Consider the following 26,689-nt stretch of genomic DNA (forward strand, 5'->3'; position numbering starts at 1 on the left):
TATGAATCATGTGGTGATGAAACAGTAAATGTCAGATGTTATTCAATTATTAGAGACGTGTTGTTATCATCTTTTTGCGGATATTTCTTCCATAAAACCTACAACTTCTACAATTATTAATCGTTACGTCAAAGGTTTTGACCGATTACTATAAATGTTACTGTTTAACATGAAATTTTAAGTTATTCACTTTCTTTTTCAGATCACTTCACTCTTTTGTCCGATCCCTCTGGTGCATTAATTTTCTCGAAATTCGAGGCTTATCTTCAAGATTTACTCAAATTACCTATAAGTGTTTTCGAAGGCACAAATTTCTACTACACGCCACAAGCTTCACAAACAATGTTTACTGGGGTATGTTTCAGTCGAATTTGTAGTAACGTTCTTGGATATTCAAATATGAAGTGATTCATTGTTCTTTATGATATTTGAATAGCTGTAGGAGTAGCTTTTGAATTTATATTTACCTTAGTGCTTAATGTCATTCAAAGATTTTTCGTCATATATATGATAGCAAAATCTAGTTCAATCTAATCGTTAAAATGATAATGCTTAAGGAAAATTCTCATCGTGAATGGATGAACAATTAGCATCGTCAAATTCTCAACAAGCCGATGTAGCTTTAGTAAATAAACTGTGATTGTTGGAAAAAATATCTAGACATTTTAGTGTGGAAGAATAAAAACTTTTCACTACACTGTTGCAATAGAAAAAAATCTAAATAAATAAGCAACCAGAAACTTTTCAAATGATTAAGGCTTCGATATATCTTGAATTGTTCCTTGACAGTTTCTGTGTCAATATTCTAGATCCGTTTCGGAGTTTCTACTACCACCTGTATTGAATTTGTGTTTGGTAATACAATCACCGGCTTTTATCCACCGAAGTTATCTGATGTAGTGATTTTAACTTGATTGAAGGCATTTCTGCTATATATTTCAATTACTCCTTTGTATATTTGTTATAACAAGTTAATTAATAGATGCATTACAATATGTTTGAAAAGTCTATATAAAATTATGTATTCGTCCTTGCGGTGGCAATGCGTTCGGTCGTGTATTTGTGTTTTGTCTCCATTTAGGAATAAAACATCTTTTTTTCTCTGTATGTTGTCGGGATTTAGTCACTTTTTCTCTGAATGCTAAAAGTTAAAGAGTATGTATGTCACATGAGTTCTACTTTGAGAAACTTCAGTAGGCTTTTGTATAGTAATTACTTGTCAGTCATGAGTTTGATAAATATTCCATATAGAGTCCAAATACGCTTAAATGTATTGAATAGATACTTTAGTAAGCCAAGTTTTACTTCATGGAATAATGGGTATGAAAGTTCAAGATTAATAAACATTCTGTTTACACCAAGTGATTTATGGATGACCATTTTTTTAGATTTTGACTGTCATTTATCTCATTCTGAATTTTCAAACTTCAGATTGGTCATTGATATATATATGGTAGTTGCAGCAACAAGAATTACTCTCGGCTTACCTGAGAGGGTAATTCATTTTTTCTTCACAGTGCGTTTTCTCGAGAAATCGAAGATTGGCTCCCCAATCCTTTCCTCTTTAAGATCAATTTTAAAAGTTTCTCATATTAAAAGCCTTTACTAAGGTAGATTATTTTTAAAACACTATGTTACACATCATGATAATAAGTTTATTCCCAACAGAGCCGGTCAAAAGTGCTTTCAAAAAGACATCTATATAACTTCTGAAAGTGTTTTAAATTTGTGAGAATGTACTGTTGAGCAAAGTCATCAAATACATTTCAACATACAAGCAGTCGTCTTATCACATTTTCGTTTATTTTATATAACATAAATTATTTTTCTGAATACATCATAAATAACCTTCCATTAAGTTACTAAAAATAAGAAGTGGTAGTTTCTTTACGAAATCACTGAAATAATCTAGTGTTTAAGTTAACAATGTTTTAGACTGAGTGTAAATTGTATCGATGTCATTTACATGACAAAATAAATGGTATAATGTAGATCAGAATTGATAATAACACCCACAAAGAACATCCCTAAATGAAACACTGTTAGTAGTTTAGAGGTTAAGCGTTCGCGCGAGACCGATGATCCTGTGTTCGAATCCCGCGTTTCGGATTGTGGATGAAAACTGCTGAGGAGTCAAATACAGGATGAAATAGCTGTTCAGTGCTTCCAGGTCTTCGATAGTGGTCTAACAATGATCGGTTCAGGATTTCAGTGAAATTCAGAATTCCCCACAATCCCATACTGATAATAAATAATGTTCAGCGACGCACGTTCTTTAGAAAAAAGAAAACAAAGAAATATTATGTACGTTATCCTGCAAGTCAGTTAGTTGATAAGCGATGCGTTCGCTGATCACGCTTATTTCAGAGTTATTTATGAAAACTGAAGGGGACATTTATCATGTATTATTTAAATAGATTAACAGTAATGATAATGACTAAAGTTGTGTGAAACAAAAGCCAAATAAGAGAAGTAGACAGTTGAGGTAAAGAGAGTTTAGTAAATATTTCTTATATACAACACAAAGCTTTAAAAATTGTATTTTTCCTATTGTTTTTTACTTGTAGACACATTACATGCCTAGAAAAGGTGGAAAACAATATATTTTCCCTTTAAATCATGTCAGAAGATTTCGTGGTCAAATATTCATTTTTATTACTGAATCTTAATAGTAATCATCCACAAAATCTCACGACTGAAATGAAACAACCAACTAGAATGTCCAAACTTTCAGTTTTATCACAAGCAGTTAATTATTAGGCGTAATTATATGTATTTCTTTAAATGCATCAGAAGTGACCTGCCAATAACGTGATTAGATGTCAAATATTGATTTGCTGGGAAAAGTGTGGTCTTTAATGACCCGGGATCTGACTCCAGTGAGATTGTTTCTGATTGCTATTGAGATATACATATCGTCAATCCTCGTGTATGATTATCGACTTAGATCGCGTTAGTGAATAACGAAATTAAATAAGTCAAATACGAGAATGGATTTTCCAATAAATATATTTTGTATAATCATTGATCGGAACAGATAGTCAGAGACGTAACGAAGGGAGCGAAGAGGAGAGAGCGAAACAACGTGCGGTGGAGGAGGCTCGTAAACCAACTCAATTTAATCACGCGACAATCAATATTTATAGTCACACAAGAATAATCTACAGACATGTGGTGAGTAGGGTAAGAAGTGTACACACATACGCTTACATAAAAACAGTCAAGGTTGATAAAAGAATAATTAACAAAGTCAAAATGTGACTCAAGTAGAATGAATAGATTGGCCCGTCCGAAAGCTAGGATAAGGTAGGCATAATGGCCGACACTACAGGTCGCTTCTTCCCCGAAATCTTTAAAGTTTCTTTGCTTCCAAAAATATTTTTTATTATATATATATATTATATATATTTTAGATTCAGTAAAATGTTTCTCTAGTTAAGGATCACACAAAAATGAATTTTAAAAATGTTTTTGTCCTGTTGATTCGATTGTGTACTGTTTGATTTTTATTTTAAAAGCGTTCTAAAAACGTAGTCCTTGAAGAATTTCTGGATCGTATGCTATCGGATCAAGGACCACAAATATTAGTATGGCTTACGATTTTTCACCGGTTAATCAGTGTGGCGAGTGGTAAGTGGTGTATTGAATATTTTCCGGAAAATTAACGAAATAAACCTGTTGTGTCATTCGAAAAAATTAGGATAAATCAATGAACACAAGGTTCTTGTTGGCAATATCATTTTTTAAAGTTGTACAATAGTATTTAGAGTAATTTAACATATATATATAATAAACCATCGAAACAGAAAAAATGATTACATAACTGTCTGTCTAGGAATTGATATCATACCGATTAAAAATAATTTGGTTTTTCTCATGAACCGTATAGTAGGTACAATACAAAGTGTGCCATATGACTAGTGGTTATAAACCAAGGTATACAAGAAATGAGCTGTTAGTTACTAATTAACTTAATGTTTGCTGAGATCTACTTTATTCACAAATGTCATTTAATACAAACTTTCGCTAAATAAAGAGAAACATCTATCCAGTTTTTAGTGATTTACAATGTTTCAAATTTACTACGAAAATAGTATACATTTTTTAAAAATTCACCGCTTAATGTATCCATTCAAATGTACCAACCGTTATTCGATCAGAAGGTGAAAGTTATTTATCAATATCAAACATATTCAACATTTTCTTTTAGTACATTTGATCAAATACGTTATTTGATATCATGAAATGTGTATTTATTGGTATATACATCTTTGTTTTCAACCTAATACTCCAATAAACTGTGATTTCAGTATTCTTTAAATGTGAGTGATATTTCACTGAATAAATTCAAACTTGGATCTCAGACAATTAAAAACATATACATACCATAAAGATATAGACACAAATGCACAGCTTAAGTAAATGCTTTCGTCGAAAAGGACAGTTTTCTCTGAATTCTCTTTATTTTTATTCAGTGACACAATGACTTATTTTAGTTATAAAAACTTGACTAATTAGGAAATGCTAAAATTTATTTAACTAGCTTTTTTAATGCTATTTCATTATAGTCCGACATAACGTACGATGTGAGGGTTGCAAACGTGAACCGATTTGCGGTCTACGCTACAAATGTACTCGATGTCCTCACTATAATTTGTGTCAAGATTGTTTTTGGATTGGCGTAACCACAGATCAGCATACAAATGCACATGATGTGAAAGAATATAGTGCTGCTTCAGTAAGCAATTTCCAATATATATAGTTCATTACAGATCATTATTATATGCAACACTTTACTCTCATGTTTACTGGAAAGATATTGTTCTGAATGAATAGAAATAAAAAACAAACTTAAAATATTCTAATACAGATCTTTATAAGGTAATTTAGGAAATTGGAACGTTTGGTGTATGTTATCGGTATATTATGGATGCTAATATAGTAGAATATTCTGTTTTAAAACTACAACAATAAGTTAACTAAAAGAGGAATTTGTACCTGAGTTTCCAATGTATGCAGAATGAACTATATTTAATTGGTCAATCTGAAAATGAAAACCATGGTATACGAGATGTAATAACTTCTGAGTAAGAACTTTTAAATCGTGCAATACAAACAATAATCATGAATGTTTCTTGCAATCCACTCATCTATATAATGTTTGCTAATTAACAGCACCTTTTAACCTCAAATAATAAACATTGGTACTTATCGAGTTTGAACGAATCAACAGACAATTCGGATCGTTCTGGTTTATCATATTTGTGTACCTACAGATAAGGAACACAAATCTCATTAACAAGTGAAAATAACATAGTAGAACAATTACTGTTATTTTTTTCTTTGATTTACTGAAATGTGTATGGTAAGATACGTATAACCACAAGCATATCGTCAACTGATTGAAGTAAGACTTGCGCACCACTGAGTTTCGACTCACTGGTCTAGACTTTAAGCGCTGGCGCACGAAATAAAATGTTTGGGGTTCGATTCCTCGTTACAGGAACAAAACGGCTATCAAGTACTTCCGTTTTCAACGCTTTTCCAGCTTAGATAGGGTCGTGATCTTTTTGTGACCGTATGTCTGACTCAAGTTAGATCGGACAAATGATCGTTATCGAATGATTGCTGACGAAATATACATTCTGGCTATTCTCGTATATAATCATCGACTTGAATCGCGTTGGTGAATAACGGAATTAAATAAGTCAAACGCGAGAATGAAGTTTTGAACTCGTATGTTTTGTACAATCGTTGCTCAGAAGAGACAACCAGAGAAACAGAGCGAACGGAGCGAACGGAGCGAAAAGAGAGCGACGCAAAATGATGCGCAATGGAGAAAGCATATGAGCCAACTTCTTTTAATCAAGCGCTAGTTAATGCTCTTCAATCAACCCCCATCAATAGATAAAAATCATTTCAAGGTAGATAGATCTCCTGACGACTACGCCCAGTTATTTTCCATACATGCAAGGATTGCTTAGCTTGTATTTTATTTATCGCTTGGGCTGGGGATAAACTCCATTTTTTCAAGTCATCTAAGGTATCGTAGTTAGTAATTATGGTTATGTTTTCGTTTATTCAGTCACTGAGCTGTACATATTTTGGAATAACTTCTATTATAGAATTAGTTCGAGGTATGACCGTTGCTAGGTTATAATTTTTCCCATCATGACTGACTTAACTACACTTAACATGCGGTATTTTCGTCGTAGGATACTTTACATTTCACACATAAGTCAGCAAAGATGACAGACAACAAAACATGCCCTCCATCATTCATTTAGATAGTGTAAATGAGAATTCCCGCTTCGTTTTAATCGGTTGTCAGGTCCAAGGTCAAAACTGCCAACAAGAGTGGAGTTCATCCTCACCCATCGCATGTACTAACCAAGTGGAATTTATGGAACACTGTAGTAGTTCATTGAAGATTTAGCAACATTATTCTGTAACTTTGCAACTAATTCTATTTCAGAAATCTCATTCCCGTCAGTTTGGACATTCTTTGAGAAAATCGTTTCAATTTGGACGGGCCATTAATAACTCCACAACATCAAATGTTGTTACTACATCTTTCACAAGTAGCTTCAGTGAACGTCAGAAATTTTATGGCATGAATGTTGCTCGTCGTCCTCATGTAGGATCTATATTCGAATGGAATTCAGACCCTTCTGTACCAACCGGCATTATTTCTTGCGTAAACGGCATTGCTTCAGCTGTACAACCATCTTCTGTATCGAACGACATTGCAACGGGTATTTCTGCTGTATGTCATCCAAGCCAACCTGTTTCAAATCAGAGATTCATGGCACCAGTGAATACTATTTGTAGTCCATTGCCAAATCGGCGCTTGCAACAGCTCAATCCTTTATTTTTAGCAACTCGACCGAATACTAACTTACCTAATCTCACATATGTACCTCCCCAACCTGTACAAGTTCAACCTTCCCCTAACAGTTTGAACGAATCGAATCAAGGATCGAGTGGTGTTGCACGAAATTTAGTGGCCGTTACCTGCTATACAAATGTAATGCAACAACAAGACATGATTACTGCAGACTATACAAGAGCCGGTAAGCTACACTTTTACTTAATTTACGCTCTGTAAAATTATTACTACTTGAGATGACAAACTATATGTTAATCTTTATCTGCTTTCGAGTCTATTAATTGCAGAATAAATTATAAATTAACTAAAAATAACCAAAGGAGATATATGTGAAATGAAAATGTAATATTTTTTGCTATGACTTATGTACATATTACCACAGTTAGATGAAACTGATGAACACAATGGTATGTAAAATGTAATTGTACTTTCGTTTTCCTGACCAAAATTTCGCTCTATAGACTTTCATTAAAATAAATTATATGGATGTTATTTCAAGGATATTGGCTAAGATTATTTCCAGTCATGAATATTTTACTTATTAATTAAAATACTTGACGTTCATTCAGTGATTGTCAGGTTCGAAACACACTCCACCTACTTTGGTTTAGGCAGTGAAATTTCACAGACCTAACTACTTTTAAGTCAAATCACTCTTTTAGATAACATTTTCGACTCATTTACAGCACCATGATTACTCAGTCTTATTGGGATTTCGATGACCAAAACGATAAAGTATAAAAATAAGGAATACTCACAATCAAACATTATAAGTGCTAATATAACGTCTCAGTTTCCTTTAATTTATTTCAGGACACAGTATTTTATATTCTGATGTACCTCCTGGTTCACACATGCCCAATCTGTCAGGAGCAAATCATCAACCATTACCTATGTAAGTACGAGATGTTACTATAATATTTCCTATCACAGTTGTGACTCTATACTTTATTTTTACCCAGTTTCTACGAAAACATTATACATAAATTTGAACGGAATATGACAACTGAAACTATTATGTAAGCTATATTAAGGTCAGTTTAAAGGAACTATTTGACCTCAATATTGGTGACATACTTGGAAACCTGGGTTGTCTGTTTTTCTAACCATTAGAATATTTCAATGAGATACCTATTTTTGTGTTCAATTTATCCAAGGAATTCTGTCAGATAACCGTACTATCTATCCATGCATTTATATCAATAGATTAGAACCTATCATTCTATAAAATGAAATTCAATTGGGAACATTCATAAAAACAATGACAGTTGGCCAGAAATCCATTCCTGAAGTACCTAGTTCTAGTCGCGCACGCATCATAAGTCAAATAAATTATTTCCCGACTTCTCTTACCCCCAAACTTGTATATTAGCTTTATTGTAATTGCAATTCTAGAATCCTTGTCAAATAATTTTACGATGATAATTTAGTATCACTACATATTCTTAAGTTATTGTCGGATTCATTTCAATAACAGAAGTACGTGGAAATGCAGCTATGTTTGCAAATATGTGCTAGTGTCAATTTAACTGTACATGTTTTTGGTTTTCAAAATACCTTTGTACATCGTGCAACGTTAAGTGATATGCAAAACAAATGAATAAATACATTGATATCACCAACATTTTTGTGATCTTGGGCTGCATTCGTTCCGTACTATCTGTTTTCGTTGATGAATTCATTGAATTTGCTGAGACTGCTATGAGGGGTTCTATTTTAGTTAGAAATGATAATTTCAACTTATGCTACTACACCTTTCTTTCATCTCTAGTTCACCAAAACCTAGTTAACTTCCTTTCCCGTTTCGATACTCCTCGATATTTGGTTTCATTAAGTGAGTCAACTCGCTAACGGCCTTCTCTTCTAAGTTCTGATCATTTTATTCTCCGTAATTGTGTGAAGTAATTGCGATAGTTAGAATTTCAAGATTCATCTTTAACTTTAACTTTTCAAAGTCTTATATGAACTTGTGTTTTGCTCCTACCAAATTGTGACAAAACTATATTCAAACAGTATAAATTTCTTAAAAGCTAACTATATTAGTTAACCTAAGACACCGAATCCCCTATGAACAATAATCTATGTTCAATTGTAATGCTGAAAATAAACTTTATGCAGTTATACTTCCATCATGACTAGTTGGTGATCATAAACAATCCACTTACATTCTTTATATTAATGAAATAAATTCTTCTGCATAACTATCTTTTGTATAGATCATGTTATTCTCAACCTACCACAGACATTTATTCAATTGGTGGTAATCAAAAATATCAGTTAGCTACTACAACAACTGGACAGCCAGCTATACAATCTACTCCCATAGTATCTGTGATTAATAGCGATAATTTGAATAATTCAAGCATGGGAGCTAGTTTCTCGTTGAAAACGCGCAATCTTGATCAAAAATCTAATGAAGAACATAATTTAATTGCTAGATATGCTGCTCAGTTAGCTGCTGCTTCAGCGTTAAACCAAGAATTCGATGTAAGCAAACACTTTAAAGAAATAAAATTAAATCCCTGTTTATATTTGTAAGCTTTTAAAAATGGGGCATAAAAATAACCTTCTTTGAATTTTTAATTAAGACCAAGTCGTGATTTTATGTGTAAAAATGATTGGTTGTCGTTGTTATAGAAGTCAGTTTTAAGGTTTCATTACGATGAGTACTTTTACGGGTGGATTAAATGATGGACAGAAGGTCGATAGACATATGATTTTTCGTGACTGACCAAAAGCTATTCACGTAACTGAATTATTGACATAAGACTGTGAGTGAGCTGTTACTAAATGGAAATACAATTGGGAATAAGTTAGCACAATCACATGCAGATAAATGAAAAATTAGCACAAAAATAATTATGATTAAAAGTCTATTCATAAAAGTTTGTAATAACCCGTTAACAATATTCAGGACCCAATTTTGGTGAATCTCCTTTGTCATATATGCGTCCAGAGTACATCCCCAAACATGATATGTTTGTTACAAGTGTATTTGTATTTTGGGAGGCAAATGTAGGTTGTATTGAGACATCCACTTACGACTAACATACCTACACTGACTGATCATAATTCAATTCTGAGTGTTCATAAATAGGATTATAAAAATCCTTACAAACACTTTCAAGTATTTTAAATAGATTAGTGACTATTTCGGCTAAGTAGTTGAATGCATAAGGAGTCGACATTAGAAGTAGATACTAAGTTCGAGTCTCCATTTATGCAGAAACATTGCGATGCCTTTAAGTTGATGATCAGTTTGAATTAACAGATCAAGACTATTAATACGAAATTGGAATTATTGTGGCGTAACGACAATAACAAAAATTATTAATAAGTATATCGTATAAAATAACAATAAAGCATGTATAATTATAAATAAAAAGAATTGTCACGTGAGAAAGTATAAAACTCTTCATAGTCAATCAGATGGGGAACTAGTGTATTTTCAAAATATTTCATGACTTCTTTCCCTAACCATCTTAGTACGTGTTGACGAGAGCTCAAGGATGAGGAATTATGAGTACGGTCAATATCCCCCCCAAAGGAGTATTTAATTTTCTAAATGCACATATACTAGCTCATCACTAGCTGCATCAGTATTTGTTTTGCCTATATGCCTACGTTAATGTTTTGTTTAATGTAATTTAATAATTATGGAATTATAACTGTAGATCCTGAGAATAAAAGATTATTCTAATTGAAAGGTGTGTTCGAAAAACAAGAAACTCATGTATTTTTTAATAGATAAAAAATACGGATAATCTCCTTCAGTCGAACACTGAGAATACGAAGACATTAACTTTAGGGAACTAACATGAATATTTTGATATTTTGTTGAGGATTAAATTTAGATAAAAGGTTCATAGGTTAAAATCAATAGAAATTTTTCTAACCATGAACTTTGGATACTTTGAAATGAACTACTTAAAATATCAGTAATCATAACTGCCCATCTACCGTTAAGCTTATCTAGTTTTGAGATTATATTTTCAATAAATATGTTTATAAAGATGACAAGGATGGGTTAGTTCAACGTGACAATAAGAAATTCTCCATTAACTGAATTGTGCTTAGGAAAATTAAGTGATCAAATAAAGTGTAATCGATATCAAATATTTTTATTGGATATTTTAATACAGGGACTTATCTCAGTGATAAATAAGATTCATACAATAAAAAGTATTTATTAGCTGGCTGTTTTTGTTTTCATTTTGTTCCAGAAATTCGGTGATTTTGTTGAGTCAACACAAACTCAAAAACAATTAATCGCTCAACTACAAGAAAAAAACAGGTGAGCTATAGAGTGAATAACGATACAAGACGTGTCTACGTATAAAACTAATAACAATTATTATGCAATTAGCTTTAATATATTACGATATTTACTCATCCATTCATCCATTTGAATATAACTTTTACAAGAAATGGAACTCAGCGACTCATTGATTTAAAATATGTTTATCGGCTCAACCTTGAACTACAACATTTGTTCATTTGTTCTTGAAGGGATAACAAACAAGAAATTTATGATCAAGCACAAAAGGACTCATCGTTGACTATCCAGACACTTCAACTTGTAATTTCGTCAAAAAATGACTGAAGTGTTTAACACTATTCGCTTCAATGACGACTTTGGGTCCGTTACATACTTTCATCTATTTGATTTTCTAAACATCAGATTGATTCCATCACTACTTTTATTTAGTACACTTCTCGATAATCTGTGGTTTACAAGGTGCTAAACTTGGTTTTCACTTAATAAATTACCCAAGCATGACGACATTATGTTAAATTCTATCATTGTAGTGATGTCGCATATTAAAAAGATATAGATAAACTTAGTATATGATATTTGATTTTAAAATGTATGGAATTCTTGTATGAATAACAGAACCTATTATATTATAAAGATTTCACATTACAACCACGGTTATTATTTCTTTTTAAATTCTATTTATTTGTTGAAAATTACTATGTGGTTTAGGTTGAACTCCAGTTGGTGTTAATCAAATTGTAAAGAGATTGATAGATAAGAATTTTTGTACAGTTTTTGGAATAAGTAAGACATTGTTCCTAGTTGCCTAAACCTTTACCAACAGAGCAGAAGCCAGTTGTTAAGTTTATGACCTGTCAGTCAAATAAACAATATATTTTTTGCAACGTAGACAAATGATATATATATATATATATATATATATATATATATAAAACTTTAGTCCTTGACAATAATTTTATTCGGGAAAATGTTTCATGGTGACATTTGTGTTTCCTTCCATTAAATTAGAAAAATACTAAAAGAGATTGAACGATTACGAGTTGAACAACAAAAACAAGCAGCATTTATTGCTGCTGCTGGTTCCCTCAAACATGATTCTTCTGAGCTACAAGATGTTTGTGACGAAGTTGCTGGTACACTTAGTCCGACAAATTTAAAACAGTACTTAAAAACAGATAATTTATTGGCCTCCGGAGTTGGCAATTCAGTGAATTCAGAAAATCCTCGTTTGGTTGCTGATCTACAGGCGCTTCGCCAAAGAAAAGATGAACTGGAGTTGAGAATGAGTAATCTTCAGGTAATTAATTTCCTCAGAGCTAAAGATTCGAAACTCACATTTAAAAAGTGCTTCTAAACGGAAATGCATAAGAATATTACGAATTTGTGGTCCGTTTTATATTATAGAAATTTTTAAAATCATTTTAACTCATGAAAAATAAGTCCTGATACCATGAAGAATAAGAGACCTAAATCCTTCCCCTGGTAGGATCGTGGTTATTGGAAAACACCAAACCAGGACGAAATAGCCCACTAGTTCAGTGGTTGATAAAATTTACCTCTCTGAAACGCAAAAGTATATTTATAACTGATTTTCAATGAACTTTCACCAAAAATCTGAAAACAACAGTAACATCCAAACGCTTAACTAGGATGCCCATCAGTATACAATTCACCGATCATTATATGGCAGCTTGTCTCATTACCTTTACATGACAGCAAAAACATATCTGTTTTATATAATTCTATCGAAATTGTCCCACATATGTAAGTTGCGAGTGGGATTTTATCATATTGTGTGTAAGTTGTTAGTGTAAACCATTACAGTGAATCTGATAAATTGTATCATGCAAATGTTGTTCACTTTTAAAATTCTTCAAGTTTGTTTTGATGTATCCATGAACACTAGTAGTGTTGTGCTCGAAAACTCAGGTGCTGTAAACTAAAACAGTGCCCAAGTAAACTATCAAAACCATACACCAAATACAATATTTCCACATCTTCCTTCAGCTGTCCTTTACACACTTTATGGTTCTTCCGATTCTGTTGTTACTACGCTTGCTCTCTGTTTCCCTTCCTGTTTTATTCAAATCAGTCTTATGCTGGTAGGCATTTCATTCCCGATTGCTGCTACATACTACTGATATCTGTTAGCCTAAATAGCATACACCACAGTAGATGTGAATGATAATTTTAAAGGTAAAGTTAACCTATTTTATACAGAATAAATTTTTCTTCTCATTGTACATTTAGCGTAGTCGAACAGATTTGATGTTACAGTTGGAAGCATTAGTAAGACTTTTATCTGTCAGTACAGGAGCTACTAATGCACGTGACAATAATCCTTCAGCGTTACTTGATCTAAATGATATTCGCCGAGCAGGCCACAATTCCCGACTAAATCAAAAAGTTCCAGATTATCCACCAAGACGAAGTACAAGTTTATGTGACCCATCAGTTGGAAGAAGTTATCAAGACAATTTCTCTGCAGTGAGTTGATATTTGCTATTGCTGTGTCCTAACTCCTTGGCTTACATGTAATAGTTGTTGAATGGAATTTACACTAAATTGAAGGGTTTTCAAACAACAGTTGTATTTTTTAGAAAATGATACCCATTTTTTATTAATGTTTATTAATAATCAACACTAGAAAAAAACGTGTCTCTTGTAATTCCAAGACAAACCAGCCATTTTTAAAAGTAGGTCGTGTCAAATTTTGTTTCATGTATTGAAACAATGTATGAAAACTATTATGAAGGTGGAAGTTTTTATCTCACATGGAAGTGTTAGGATGCCAAAATTAATAATTTTGTTTGAAAGACAGCAGTAAGGTGTGTTGCCTACATAATATTTCCTCTTATTAGTAATTTTTCAGTACATTACCAAGGTTTGTTAATTTAAGCTCCAGGTCCAAAAGAGAAAAAGTGCATAGAAAATTTGAAATTACTAGTATACTATTTTCTAAGGTATGTGGCACACTAATTTTCAGAAAGTCTAAAACTCAGCGTTACTGCCAGTCTTCGAAACACATTTGTAATCAGTAATCATAATACAAAATTCTAATCACCCAAGTTATTCCCATATTTATTATGTGGAAGTTCTACTTTTTAGTTCAAAAATTTTTCTAACCCAAAGATGGTATCATCAGCCTCGGTAAACGGTTTATTCTGAGTGATCAAAAGGCAGTCTTCTGAAGTATAATTACACTTCTAACTAAACACCAATATTCTAAATAGGTATTTGGTGTGCGATTATAGCCTCTAGTAATGTGTAAATCGCTTCAATTTAAATACAATCTGTTCACTGTATTCTGCAAATATTGTTGCTCTCGCTTTGTTCAGATCTGTAATGGAAGCTAACTGGATGAAATAAGATGTTTATTTCATTAGCGAACTTGAACTTGTTACTAATCATCAGATTAATTCACTGTACATGAAGACTACATTTACTTGTATACAAGAAATTTTTTCATCCACTTGTACCAACAAAAATTACTTTATCAACATGCACCAATATAAATTGGAAGAGTTAAAACCTATCCTCATTGTTCAGTGGTCATTTAAATCATATATAAATGAATGTAAGCAGTTTGAGATCACTTTGTTTATGCGAACTATTAAAAAATAATTTGTCATTTTCTCTAGATAAATATTACAAAATTTTCATTTCAGGAAAGTAGGCATGATAGAACGAATGGTGTTCATCCGAAACCCGGTTCCTCGGATAATATGAGTAAAATATTTTCCCCTTTAAAAACAATTACGATTGAAGAAAAAGGCGGACAATGGAATTTTAAATTTCCTGATGATAAAAAGCATGAATTACACTCACCTTCATCTATTCCGTACAGGTACTGAAAATGTTTTGATGTTTTTAGGTAGTAGGTGATTGTTTTACATCACACAACAATTCGTAATGAAATATCCCAAAAAAATTTATTTAAATATTTTTATCATTCTCTCGCAATTGGTAATTAGACTTACATAAAAGTTACGAGGACATTATGATATGTATCATGAAAGAAACTTGTTAATCATATATCCTAAGTACTGTGCTGCAACCTTAATTTTTTCGCCAAAATACTCTCATATACAATTTATTTCAGTCGACCTTACTCTTCTGACAGTGAATTTTAGATATCTTAGAATTTTATTTTGCATAATAACCTCTAACTGACCTACCATTAAGGACTGCAACCTGAGAAGTAGGATTTATATCATTCGGATTATTACATTTATAAGTAATCAACATTTGAAGTAACTACCCTTCAGCAGTGTTTTCAGATTATTATTTTGAAGCACTTAATGAATACATTGTTAAAACTGATTGGTTTGCTCTAATTTTCAGTAGCACCAACTGGGTGACCAGTTAGTGCTGGTTTCATTCCTACCACTCCTCGGAAGCGTATATCACATTATTTGAAGTATATACAGCGTGAAGTTAAACACTGATGACTTCATACACAGATAGCGTGTCCTATATATACTTTATCACACTGAAATATTTTTTCTGTAAGTGCTAATTTTATGTCGACTAAGACTTGGGATGTTTTTCGTTTGTGAATGAAAAGTTTATTGAATACCTAGTCAACATTGAAATCGTGAAACAGGTGTTGTAATAATAAATAATTAATTAAGCCAGCTGTCAAAAGATCAAAAACATCTTGCTGTTTCTATATCCACCTGAAAAAGAGGAAAATTGTTGAAAGATAAGATCATAAACTGTTAAAACGTGAAGTCTATTTTAAATTCTTCTTCACATGATGCCCTGCTTGATTAGAAGTTGCACATGTAATTTTCATTAGGATTATATTTATAACTTTAAACGCTAACGAAATTCCATATCAAAATATCTGTTTCCAACAAGGTCGCCTTTTAGATATGATCTTCCCTTACTTCTCATCTTGAGTCATCCCACCAACATATTTTTCAGACACCATTAGGACGACTTATAGACAAAAGAGTAATATTAGGTATTTTGATGTCTTATAAGTTTCACTTAATAATTTAATGATTATTTTCCGATCTTTAACATATTAGGGAGACTTGAGCACCTGAAAATCACAGATGAATGTATTTCAACAAATAGCATAGTAAACTTCCCCTATTCAACCATTGTATTCTGTACTTTATCGTTTCATACTTAATTTTATAGACATTCGCCTGAACTTGGTCAACAACGACCATCAGATACTGTGATTGAAAAGTACAAAGATTTATTATATAAAGGGACAAATCCACAAATTGGAGCATCAAAATCATTAAGAGTGCATTTCGGTGGGCGAAGACCCGATATAGGAGTAAGTTATATGATAATTTTCTGATAATGTTCTAAAAAAATTACTAAGAAACTCCATAACACTATTATCGCAACTTATGGAAAAGTCCCTCTGTGAAAATTAGAATATTACGTATAAAAAAATAATATTGTTTTCAGTTAGATTCTCATGAGGCTTTGCTCTAATATCTAGTAATATTGCGATGAGTATCTGAAAGATATTAAATCAATCAGGGTAATTTATGAGTCAATTAGAATAACGAAGTAGATTATATAGTTAAACGTAATAAGTAAAAATTACAAATTCATAGTGATATGACAGGTATACTAGTTCTCATAGAAATAATGAAAGCCTGAATTAATATTTTAGTACATGCATCAACTCAGAAAACTCGGAAAAATTAGTTATTCAAATGACATTCAATAAAAATTGTTAAAATTATATAATGTGTGCAAATAATTTAATAGTTGAGAATATTTATAAGTGGTTGAAGAAAAACAAACGAGTAAAGGAGATGGAAAATAACATTGGTTTTAAGTAAACCTATTTGTAAAGACATATTCGGTCAAGAATCGGACAAAGGAACTACAAATTTCCTCAGAGCACATTGCTAGGGCTCTTGGTTGATTCCAATAGCTTCTGTTCTTTTTAAAAGATAAGATCGAAGCCCATTGTGAAACTGCGAAAGTATACAGCTTCATTTTATGAACCATATGAACTTTGTCGCCCATGTGTGATAAAATGGAACTGTAAAATATTCGTCCGACTATTTCGAAGCGAATCAGGAAGATATTCATTCACTCGATGGTTAAATTATCTGACGGTACGCATATTATAGCTGTCTCCGCAGGAGCAGCTGAATTTGTAGATACATATTGATAAGTCAAAATCAAGTTACTTGTCCTTGGTTTCAGTAAAGATTACCGGTAGACTAAGAAAAGATAAAGTAATATTAGCTGCTCTAAAATTCCTAATAAAATTGATTGATTTTATTATTTCTATCAGAATCAATATACCTGTCATATCACTATGAATTTGTAATTTTTACTTATTACGTTTAACTATATAATCTACTTCGTTATTCTAATTGACTCATAAATTACCCTGATTGATTTAATATTTTTCAGATACTCATCACAATATTACTAGATATTAAATTAAAGCCTCATGAGAAATACTGTTCTCTCAAATGTGTTGTTCTAAATCTGAATAATTCATAAATAAGGTATAACCCGTGGATATATCTAATGATTATTGGTCTAATAATGCAGTTAATACAAAGTTACATGAGAATTCTTTGAAATTAACAAAGATCTTTCCTTGGGAAAAAAGAAATACAAGATCAGTAGATACTTTATCTCTTTGTCCAACAATTTAAAAGAAAAGTTCTAGTTGAATATATGCTCCCAACACAATTCTCTGAATGATAAAGTAATCCTAAAATATTATAAGTTTCATTTTGATGATCATAAAGATTTCTCATGACTTTATTCATTGAAAGCCTTCGAAATAAAACTATTTAAATTTAATCTGACTAAACTGGTTAAATGTGTAGTAAGTACTTGACCTGATTTATTTCTTGCACTATTTAAGGTGGTGTTAAATTGGAAAAGCTACTTACTTTTTTGCTATAAACGATCTACGAAAAAAAAATTCGGCTTTTCTACTCTTTAAGGTATTATAAAAGTATCACTTTAACTATCATAAAAATAATCTACCCCAAACCTAATTTATAGGAGATAATCACATCAGATTTAGAGAATGATGCTCACAATATCCTTATTCACTTCTCATAATATTATTTAGTACAAAAGTTAAAGAGCTCTAAGATTTATTAACACGAAGCGTATTCATAATCTGTTAGTCAGTATCATTGTATTGTTAAACTTCTTGGGCGTTTTACTTAACCAAATCATTTCAATGGATATATGTTTGATTGTTTAATGTAGTCGTTCAATGAGTACCTATTGAACAGTCATGAATGTTACAGTGAATGAAATTTGAACAGTAATTAAGGTATACATTACTTTTTGATCTTTTTTTTATCAATTCAATTAATGGATTCGTAGTTGATTTCAAAACTTTTCAGTGAGCTAGTCAGGTTTTCCCCGTTTTCACTTTTAATTTTTATAGCAGACCTTATCAGCTGATGATAAAACTGAGTTTTTTGGTCATAATTCAGTAAATGTGAACAGATTGTCATCAAATCATTCATCACAACATACAAATCACTCGGACAGCGGATCGGATGCATATTTATACTCAGATCCTGAATTATGCTTTACAGTCATCACATCTACCTGCGGTTCATCACAACCTAGCACTTCAGTACCACAAAGAACATTACAATTACCACAATTCCATTCTATGACTCCATCAGCTGCTAAAACTTCAAATAAATCCAAAGATTTTCTAGACCTTTTAAACGATAAAATTATAACAACAACTACAATTGTAGATAATTATGAATACGCTGGTTTACAGTCATCATCGATCTCACCATTATCATATTCGTCAAATGAACACACTAAACATTTCAGAACTAACGTTACTTCAAACATTCCAGCTACAACTAATCCTTAGTTAGCGAAACAGTAAGTAATTATTCAATTTCAATCAATTTTTATCCACGTTCTTTAAACAATTATATATACTTATTGCCTGCCTAACCAAATACATACCACAGTTTAAATATTCAAGCTGAATAATTCTATTTAGGGTTATTTAACTCCTAATTTTATAGTTGGCTGGTTTTCTTGGATATTAGTTTTAAATTCTTAGTTTTCATTGAATGATACGATATTCTAACAGACCGTCATGTATTGCTATATTTAAATCACTGATAACTTCAAGATATATGATTGATTGGTGTTATACACCTACGTTTTGTCATTTCCTAAAAATTGCTGGATTATAGCTAATATTGTAGTGAACGAGAACAAAAGTAGGTACAATCGAATGTATTTAAACACAAAATTACAGAATATCTTAGTAAAATCTGAGAACCATACAGTAAATACTTCATTTGCGAAATATCAGACAATTGTCTCAGACTTCATTGTTTTTTCGTTTCCACATCAATCATTCACTGTTCTCGTCCTTATTTCTTCGGTCTTCTTAACCTTCTGCCTCCAGGCATTTCACTTTCGATTGATGATACATACTATCGACATCAATAGCGCACAACACAATATATCTACAAATTACAGTGAGATAACATTTTCAAGAATTCCATTGCTTGATCGGAACCTGTTATCATACACTTGTAGAAATATAATTAAATTAGGCAGTTATTTATCAAAACATGATAGGAATTTTCAAACAGATATTTATTGATTTTCAATGGTTGAGATCATGAGTCAATTGAAGCTAGACCATCATTGAAAACCTGGGAGCACTGGACGGCCGTTCCGTGGGACTCCTCAGCAGTGCGCATCCACGACCTCGCCTCACGAGATTCAAACCCAGGACCTATCAGTCTCGCGCATGAGCACTTAATCACTAGACTAATGAGCCGACATCCAACGGTATTAATGTTAACTTCAACCAACCCACGAAATTGAGCGATACATCCAACAATGGTTTCAGTGAGTTACTATCTCACAACAGAACCTAGTTGAACTCCACTGATCACTGCTTCTCACTAGAATTCCAGGAAATACCCCTTAAAGCCAGTCACTAGTGAGCATATGTTGATTCATATCTGAAGGGTTTTGTGGATATTATAGTAATTTCAATGGCTGAGATCATGAGTCAATTGAAGCTAGGTTTTCCATGGTGGTCTAGCTTCAATTGACTCATGATCTCAACCATCGAAATTACTATAATATCCACAAAACCCTTCAGATATTTATTGGTTTAATGAAATTATACAATAGAACTACACAAGTAATATTTACATAAACCCCACTACATCGGGTTAAGAGTGCTGCACTTGTGAAATATGACTTTCTATCAACGGTTTTGACTAAATTTTTTGTCGAAATAAGTCGTAATTATGCGTGTCTCTAAACGTTTATGTCTGTTGCATATTATCATTCAATGGAAATGAAACAACAGCAAATTGAACGAAACATAGTCTAATGAAAAACGATTTGACAATTATATGTTCCGCTTTACTAAAGTAGCTAACATAAAATGCATTTATAAGATATAAGAATGATTTGAAGACAGCTGATTTTAATTTTAATTTGCTTGGAATACGTTAATCAAAACTGTTATTGAAAGATCATGTGTAATAAAGTTACTTTCAATGATTAGTTTAATTTCGTGTATTTACTTACAATGCGGCTATTTGTATAAACCAGTTAACGTATCAAATAAAATTTATGACCACATATTTGGATTTTTAACTTTGGCCAGCTTACGATATCATGCGATTATCAACATATATCTATGTATATACTTTCGTACTCAATGAAGTACTATTTCGATGAATCAACATAGATATTTTCACATTTTCTACGTTGTGAGCCATGAAGTTTCCTGAACCAAACCCTAAGAACCTAAACACTGAAGTGTTGACTGATTAAATAGTTATCGTTTCTCATCTAGCAGTTTTTTTTAATCATGAGCTCTATTCGTTTAAGTTAAACAACATGGCAACTATTTTCAAATTATCTAAACGAAGAGTTTTCATTCCTTGTACATGTACTATGATAATGTATTTAAAATTTCTCAACTGCTTCACTAATTTGCATTAGACTGAGACTTAAAGCACTTTTTGAAACTGGTAAGATTGTTTAAAGTTCTATACAAATAAAAAGACTATCTATTTCGATAGACAGTCTTTAAATTCTATTCCATTTTAAGATCGAAAATCACAGATATTCTATACATTTAAAAATACGTTTCATCATTAGTCGGAATGAGCTATTGCAAATAGTAATGATATACGAAGAAACCAAGTACAAATATTTAGCTTTATTCTTAAAGCTCCTAGCGGTGAAAACAATCTCGATGACAGCGTAAAAAAATCATGTACATAAATTTAAAATATAAAGGCTCATCTAATAAAAAATAATAGATACATAATGTTCTTGTCAATAATAAATGTGATAATATTCAACAACTATACCGTCATTAATATCTTGTCGCTCATAGATATACACGCCTGAATAAATAAAATATAGCAATCATTTCGTTTTACGATAGATGTACAAACCATTAAATATGGATACTTTACTCAGCACCTTCGAACTTTATAAGCTTATTATTTGTGAACTTTCCAGATGAGAACATATGGTCGACTGTTGACTATCGTTCATCAAGAAGAATGATAGTTTATCTACTCAATAATATGGTATTTTGTAGTTCTTATATTTTTCGATACATTTAACCACTAAGTATACTGGTCTATTCGATTTCAGGTATTCAGCAGTTATTGTGATCAAATTGAATATATATGTATATAAAATAGGACAAAATAATTGATTATTATACAATCATATTCGAGTAATGCTTCATAGAAATGAACATTTTTTTGATTTTAAACAAAAAAGGCAGAAAATACAAATCCATATCATGAGCAACAAACAAGCGAATCTTGAAAATTTTTGATTCATATTTCATCTCAAGCTTAGCAGAAGAAGGGCAGAAATCTTTTTTTGCTGTTTCTTATCTTATTTCATTTAACTTACTCTCTGTTTTTATCGTTCATTGTTAATCATTTGTAATGTTGATTAAAGATTGTCAATGTAAATGTAATTGTTTTCTCCATGTAAACAAGCAGTCGTTTATGCTTTCAATTATGTTTGTTGTACGTAAAAAAAAGAATTCACTTCCACCACCATTTATACTTTATATATATATTTTTTTTGGTACACTCATTCTCCTATTTATCGCTTAATAGTTTACCTAAAATTTATAAAGTTCCACAGAGGAGATAATGATGCTATTGTTTGCAACAACAACGAAAAAGTAGATATCAACTACAAAATAAACAAACTACCTCTTGTTTTCGTTTATTCTAATCACTAGATCGAAATCAGCACTATTCAACTCGTATTAAATAGATTTGATTAATTAACAGAAAGATGTTGAACAAAATGTTATGAAAGTGAATATATGTGAAAGATTCTTGTTTTTATTTAATTATTTATAAATTTCTTATTCATATTGAAAACAATTTATTATTTCTTCTTTATTCTATCATACAAGAGAACACAATTGTATAATCATATCCCAGATGGAAATAATGATGGTTTATCTGAACTTTATTTCGTTTCCTTATAATGAACATTCACAATAATTGTATTGAGTAAAATAGAACAATTATGCTGTTCAACTAATTATTAATTTATCTATCACTGGAATTGTGACATTATTTATTTGAATAAAATAGCCATCAGTCATTCATTAATCTTCTCTTATTACTGTTTCATCATTCATAGTAATGGGGTAAAAAGTAAAGCTCTTGATAGTAGCTGCAATTTTTCCATGTTTATTTCATAATGCAAACTGTTATATATGTATAGAAGTCTTTCCTTGACATTCATTGGTATAGGGCCAGAAATGTATCAACATTGTTTATTCTATAAGCTTATTTCTGGCTTCTATTTTAAACTCAAGAAATTCAGTATTTGAAGTTCTGGATATTTCTTACAGCTGAATCATCAATATTTGCTTTCCCAAAAACAATCAGTTTAATAATCAAATTTATATTGATAGCTGTTGGCGTCATTAGAGTGTATTATTTTAGTATCTGCTTTTTATTTGACTCTTAAATTAGATTTAACAGAACACATTCTAGTTGAATCACAAAATTTCTAGTTCAGTTGAGACTACCGAATAACTAGTTCAAATAATTAGATGGTACGAAATGTTTTCATACACATTTTCGACTAACATGTGATACCCAAGTGAGTAGAAAAATCGAATTTTCTGGCGCTTCATGGCTCAGTATAAGCCACGTCTTCAGAGAATAAATAAACAAGTTAAATTGACCCAAGTTTAAATAGTACAAAGGAGCAAAGCAAAAATAAATAGTACGATCAATCAAAAAAATAAGTTTGATCAAGTCAATATCATGTCACTCTGATCAAGGTGATCTATAAGAAACATGGTTGCGTATTTGCGTATGTGTGTGTTAATGGGTGAAAAATGTAACATATGTGATATCACAGGATAGAGTTGAATTTTTATGTCCCAATGGTGTGAGTTGTGAACGGAATCATACATGGTACCTCGAACATATGATCAAAGTCGGGTGGATGTTAAGTCTTTCTTTCTAATTGAGGGTATTAGGATTTAGCAATATATGGGAAGCTTCAGCTACTCACCTTTCTTTGTAGTTGGAAAAGCCCTTTTGCATTATTTTAATATTTCTAATTTCTACTTGACGGTTATTGAAGATAGCATGAACTGATATTGCCGATTTAATTTGAAGTTTTTCAAGTTAAACGGGATTATCAGTAGAGGGTTGGAGAGATTATTGAGTTTTTATTGAAATAATGAATCGATCAATCTTATACCACCATTGAAAATCTAGAAGCACTACGCGGCCGTTTCGTCCTAGTATGGGACTCCTCAGAAGTGCGCATCCACGGTCCCGTGCGTGAATGCCTAACCTCTAGACCACTGAGACGGGATCCAACGATCGTAATGTCTAACTTCAACCAATCTACGACATTGCCCGATCATATATTGTCTTCAGTGGGTAACTGCTAACCCGTGTCGGATGTAACACTTACATTTACACCCATCAGTATTACTGCTCTTTCTTTCAGTGTTGCTGCAAATATGAAAAAACCTGTCAACACGCAGTGAATAGTTTGTTATACATAACCTTTATCACAATATATAAACTTGTTCAACGTCGTCGTAAATTTTAGATGCAATTTAACTGACTGTTATTCTGCAAAGAAGCCATATATATATATATATATATATATATATATATATATATATTTGAATCTTGATTCCATCCACTACTTATCATCTACACATAAAACACGACGACCTTAGCTATAGTATTCTATAGTTTACTTTCATCATAATCAGTATACACTCGGTTAGTCTTTCAAGAAGCTCTTATAAATCAGTACCAATGTTCGATGATTTTTGGATGTCTTATTTATATAGATCTAAGCTGTTTCATGTTTTCGTAAAGAAATAACGTCGGAAGTTGTTATTTTCTACTAGAACATTTTAAAAATTATGTTTCAAAATAGGCCAACAAGTGACATATTTACTAAAGGAGTATGATGATAACTTCGATAATATGTTCAGAAAAAACAATTTAAAAATTATAATATAACATTACGACTTTATTACAGAAACGAAAATCATAATGGTTACACTTTGGTGAAATCTTTATACCAAAATTCAACATCTCCCTTTATGCTGATAAGTCATGAAGATGACAGAAGATATATTCAACAATGAACAATAGAATATTTCCACACTAGTAATATAAAATGACAAAGATCACATTTTAAGCATATTGTGACTTACTGACAATATCGAAGCAATTTGCAGAGAATGCATGTATTTCAAAAGGAATTGATCGATTCCAGTCCTAAACATCAATATATATATATGAATTAAAATTAAAGACTACATTTGTTGAGGAAGCTTGAAATAAGGAAAAATTTAGGGGTGGCATATTATTATTCTGTAAATTTAGGAAATTCAAAAAAATAAACTCTTACCACAGTAAAAAAATGGATTGTTAATAAAAAATTGGAGGCAGTGTATTTCTAAACTGAAACACTAAGTAAGTAGTTTTGAATTCCCCCCCCCTAAGGACTTTAAACTATAACTTTTGGAATGACTTTTTATTATCTTGAGGATGATGAGATGTAAAGTTGTTAATTAGCTTAACAAATGCCGTGTTGCTTGATTAATTATAATAACGCATTTAAATAGCTATGAACAAAAGAATAAACGGATGAATAGATATCATATCTTGACTAGCATTGTAGACGACATTTGAAAATAAGGTCACAAGCAGTTTCTTCCATTGGGAAAAGTTAACTCAAAGTGCACGACAGATGGTTTTGATTGGGTCTCCCACATCAACCTGTGACTGGAACCGTCATTCACCTATAACATTTAGAAATATTATACCTAGAAAACAGGGTTTAAGCAAATAATTTTCAGTTCTAATAATAAAAAACTTTGGTAAACTCAAGTTTCAGTTCAAATAAAAGTAGTTTTAACTGCTGTGCATTTCATTAACAAAGACACTGTGTGTAGAATTTTCGACTAGAGTTATTATCATACAAATATTTTGATATCCAATTTTCCGAAACTTACTACAAACTATAGAAAGTTATTATTGATTTAGATGTAATGAATTTTCCATCCCTTTGCCTAACTATCAAAGCTACTTAAACAATTCACTTTCTGTCCCACTATCCTTCTATATGGAGAGGAAAACAACTAGTTTTCCTCCTTTTTGACAAATGTAACTAAGACTTGAGTGAAGGAACTGTGTACACTTCCTTCAAATAGGCGTAAAATAAATACACTTATGCAAGAAGAGATGGACCGCGTGAGTTCCACCGTAACAGTTTTATGTTTGTGCAAAATGTCAGTTCATCGCTCCATCTGTTAGCTCATCTTCCTCTTAGTATGTGACGATTTAGCTTGTTCATTACGTAAGCATGTGCATATATTTTAGGCATAACCATTCAGTAATATCTACTTCATTCAGTGGTATATTTGAAAAGATTTACTGTATATTAACTTAGCTACAACATAGCTATATATATATATATATATATATATATATATATATATATATTACTCTCCCCTGCCACTGCATTAGATAGTAATAAAAACACGTTACTCAGTTATGAAGATGATCCCTAGAAAAGTAAACTACTTACTTAATCTTAGCTACAAAAAGATACATTACTAGGTTAAAAATTATAATTGTGACCGTTTCCATAAATGAAAATAGTCTAGTCAATCACATAAAGTTTTTACTCTGACATATTGATTCATCTGCTTTGTTTTATTAAGTGATTCGATAAACTTAATATATCTTATCTAGTTGAAGGGTTCATTCATAACTTTTATGAATGTCTCGTCAATTAATTCAAATTTTTGGTCTGCATGTATTATGAACCTACCTAGAGATTAAATTTAATTTTTCTCAAAAACTCCATCGATAAGAAGCCTAATTGTTACGAGATAGAGACTATATCAAGGCGATAAGATGTATTTTTGTGAAATAAACACTAACAATTACAAATTATGGTTGTTTATCTTCGCGTACTTGATTAAGTTGGTTTTATTC

General features: G+C 31.5%; 1 protein-coding gene across 1 annotated transcript in view; it reads left to right on the plus strand.

The window, feature by feature from the left end:
* MS3_00003553 (uncharacterized protein) overlaps positions 1–22,950 on the plus strand; it is a 56,347-nt gene extending 33,397 nt beyond the window's left edge. The window contains exons 4-16 of the mRNA XM_051211378.1: positions 203–354; positions 3,519–3,630; positions 4,569–4,738; positions 6,476–7,073; positions 7,703–7,784; positions 9,106–9,376; positions 11,113–11,183; positions 12,177–12,465; positions 13,419–13,655; positions 14,837–15,015; positions 16,320–16,464; positions 18,577–19,037; positions 21,813–22,950. Of these exons, the coding sequence (XP_051071433.1) occupies positions 203–354; positions 3,519–3,630; positions 4,569–4,738; positions 6,476–7,073; positions 7,703–7,784; positions 9,106–9,376; positions 11,113–11,183; positions 12,177–12,465; positions 13,419–13,655; positions 14,837–15,015; positions 16,320–16,464; positions 18,577–19,026 (2,756 nt within the window). The 3' untranslated portion in view covers positions 19,027–19,037; positions 21,813–22,950. The remainder of the gene's footprint in view (positions 1–202; positions 355–3,518; positions 3,631–4,568; positions 4,739–6,475; positions 7,074–7,702; positions 7,785–9,105; positions 9,377–11,112; positions 11,184–12,176; positions 12,466–13,418; positions 13,656–14,836; positions 15,016–16,319; positions 16,465–18,576; positions 19,038–21,812) is intronic.
* The last annotated feature ends 3,739 nt before the right edge of the window (positions 22,951–26,689 follow it).

The sequence above is a fragment of the Schistosoma haematobium genome, chromosome ZW, assembly GCF_000699445.3.
Source record: "Schistosoma haematobium chromosome ZW, whole genome shotgun sequence".
Classification (NCBI taxonomy): Eukaryota; Metazoa; Platyhelminthes; class Trematoda; order Strigeidida; family Schistosomatidae; genus Schistosoma; species Schistosoma haematobium.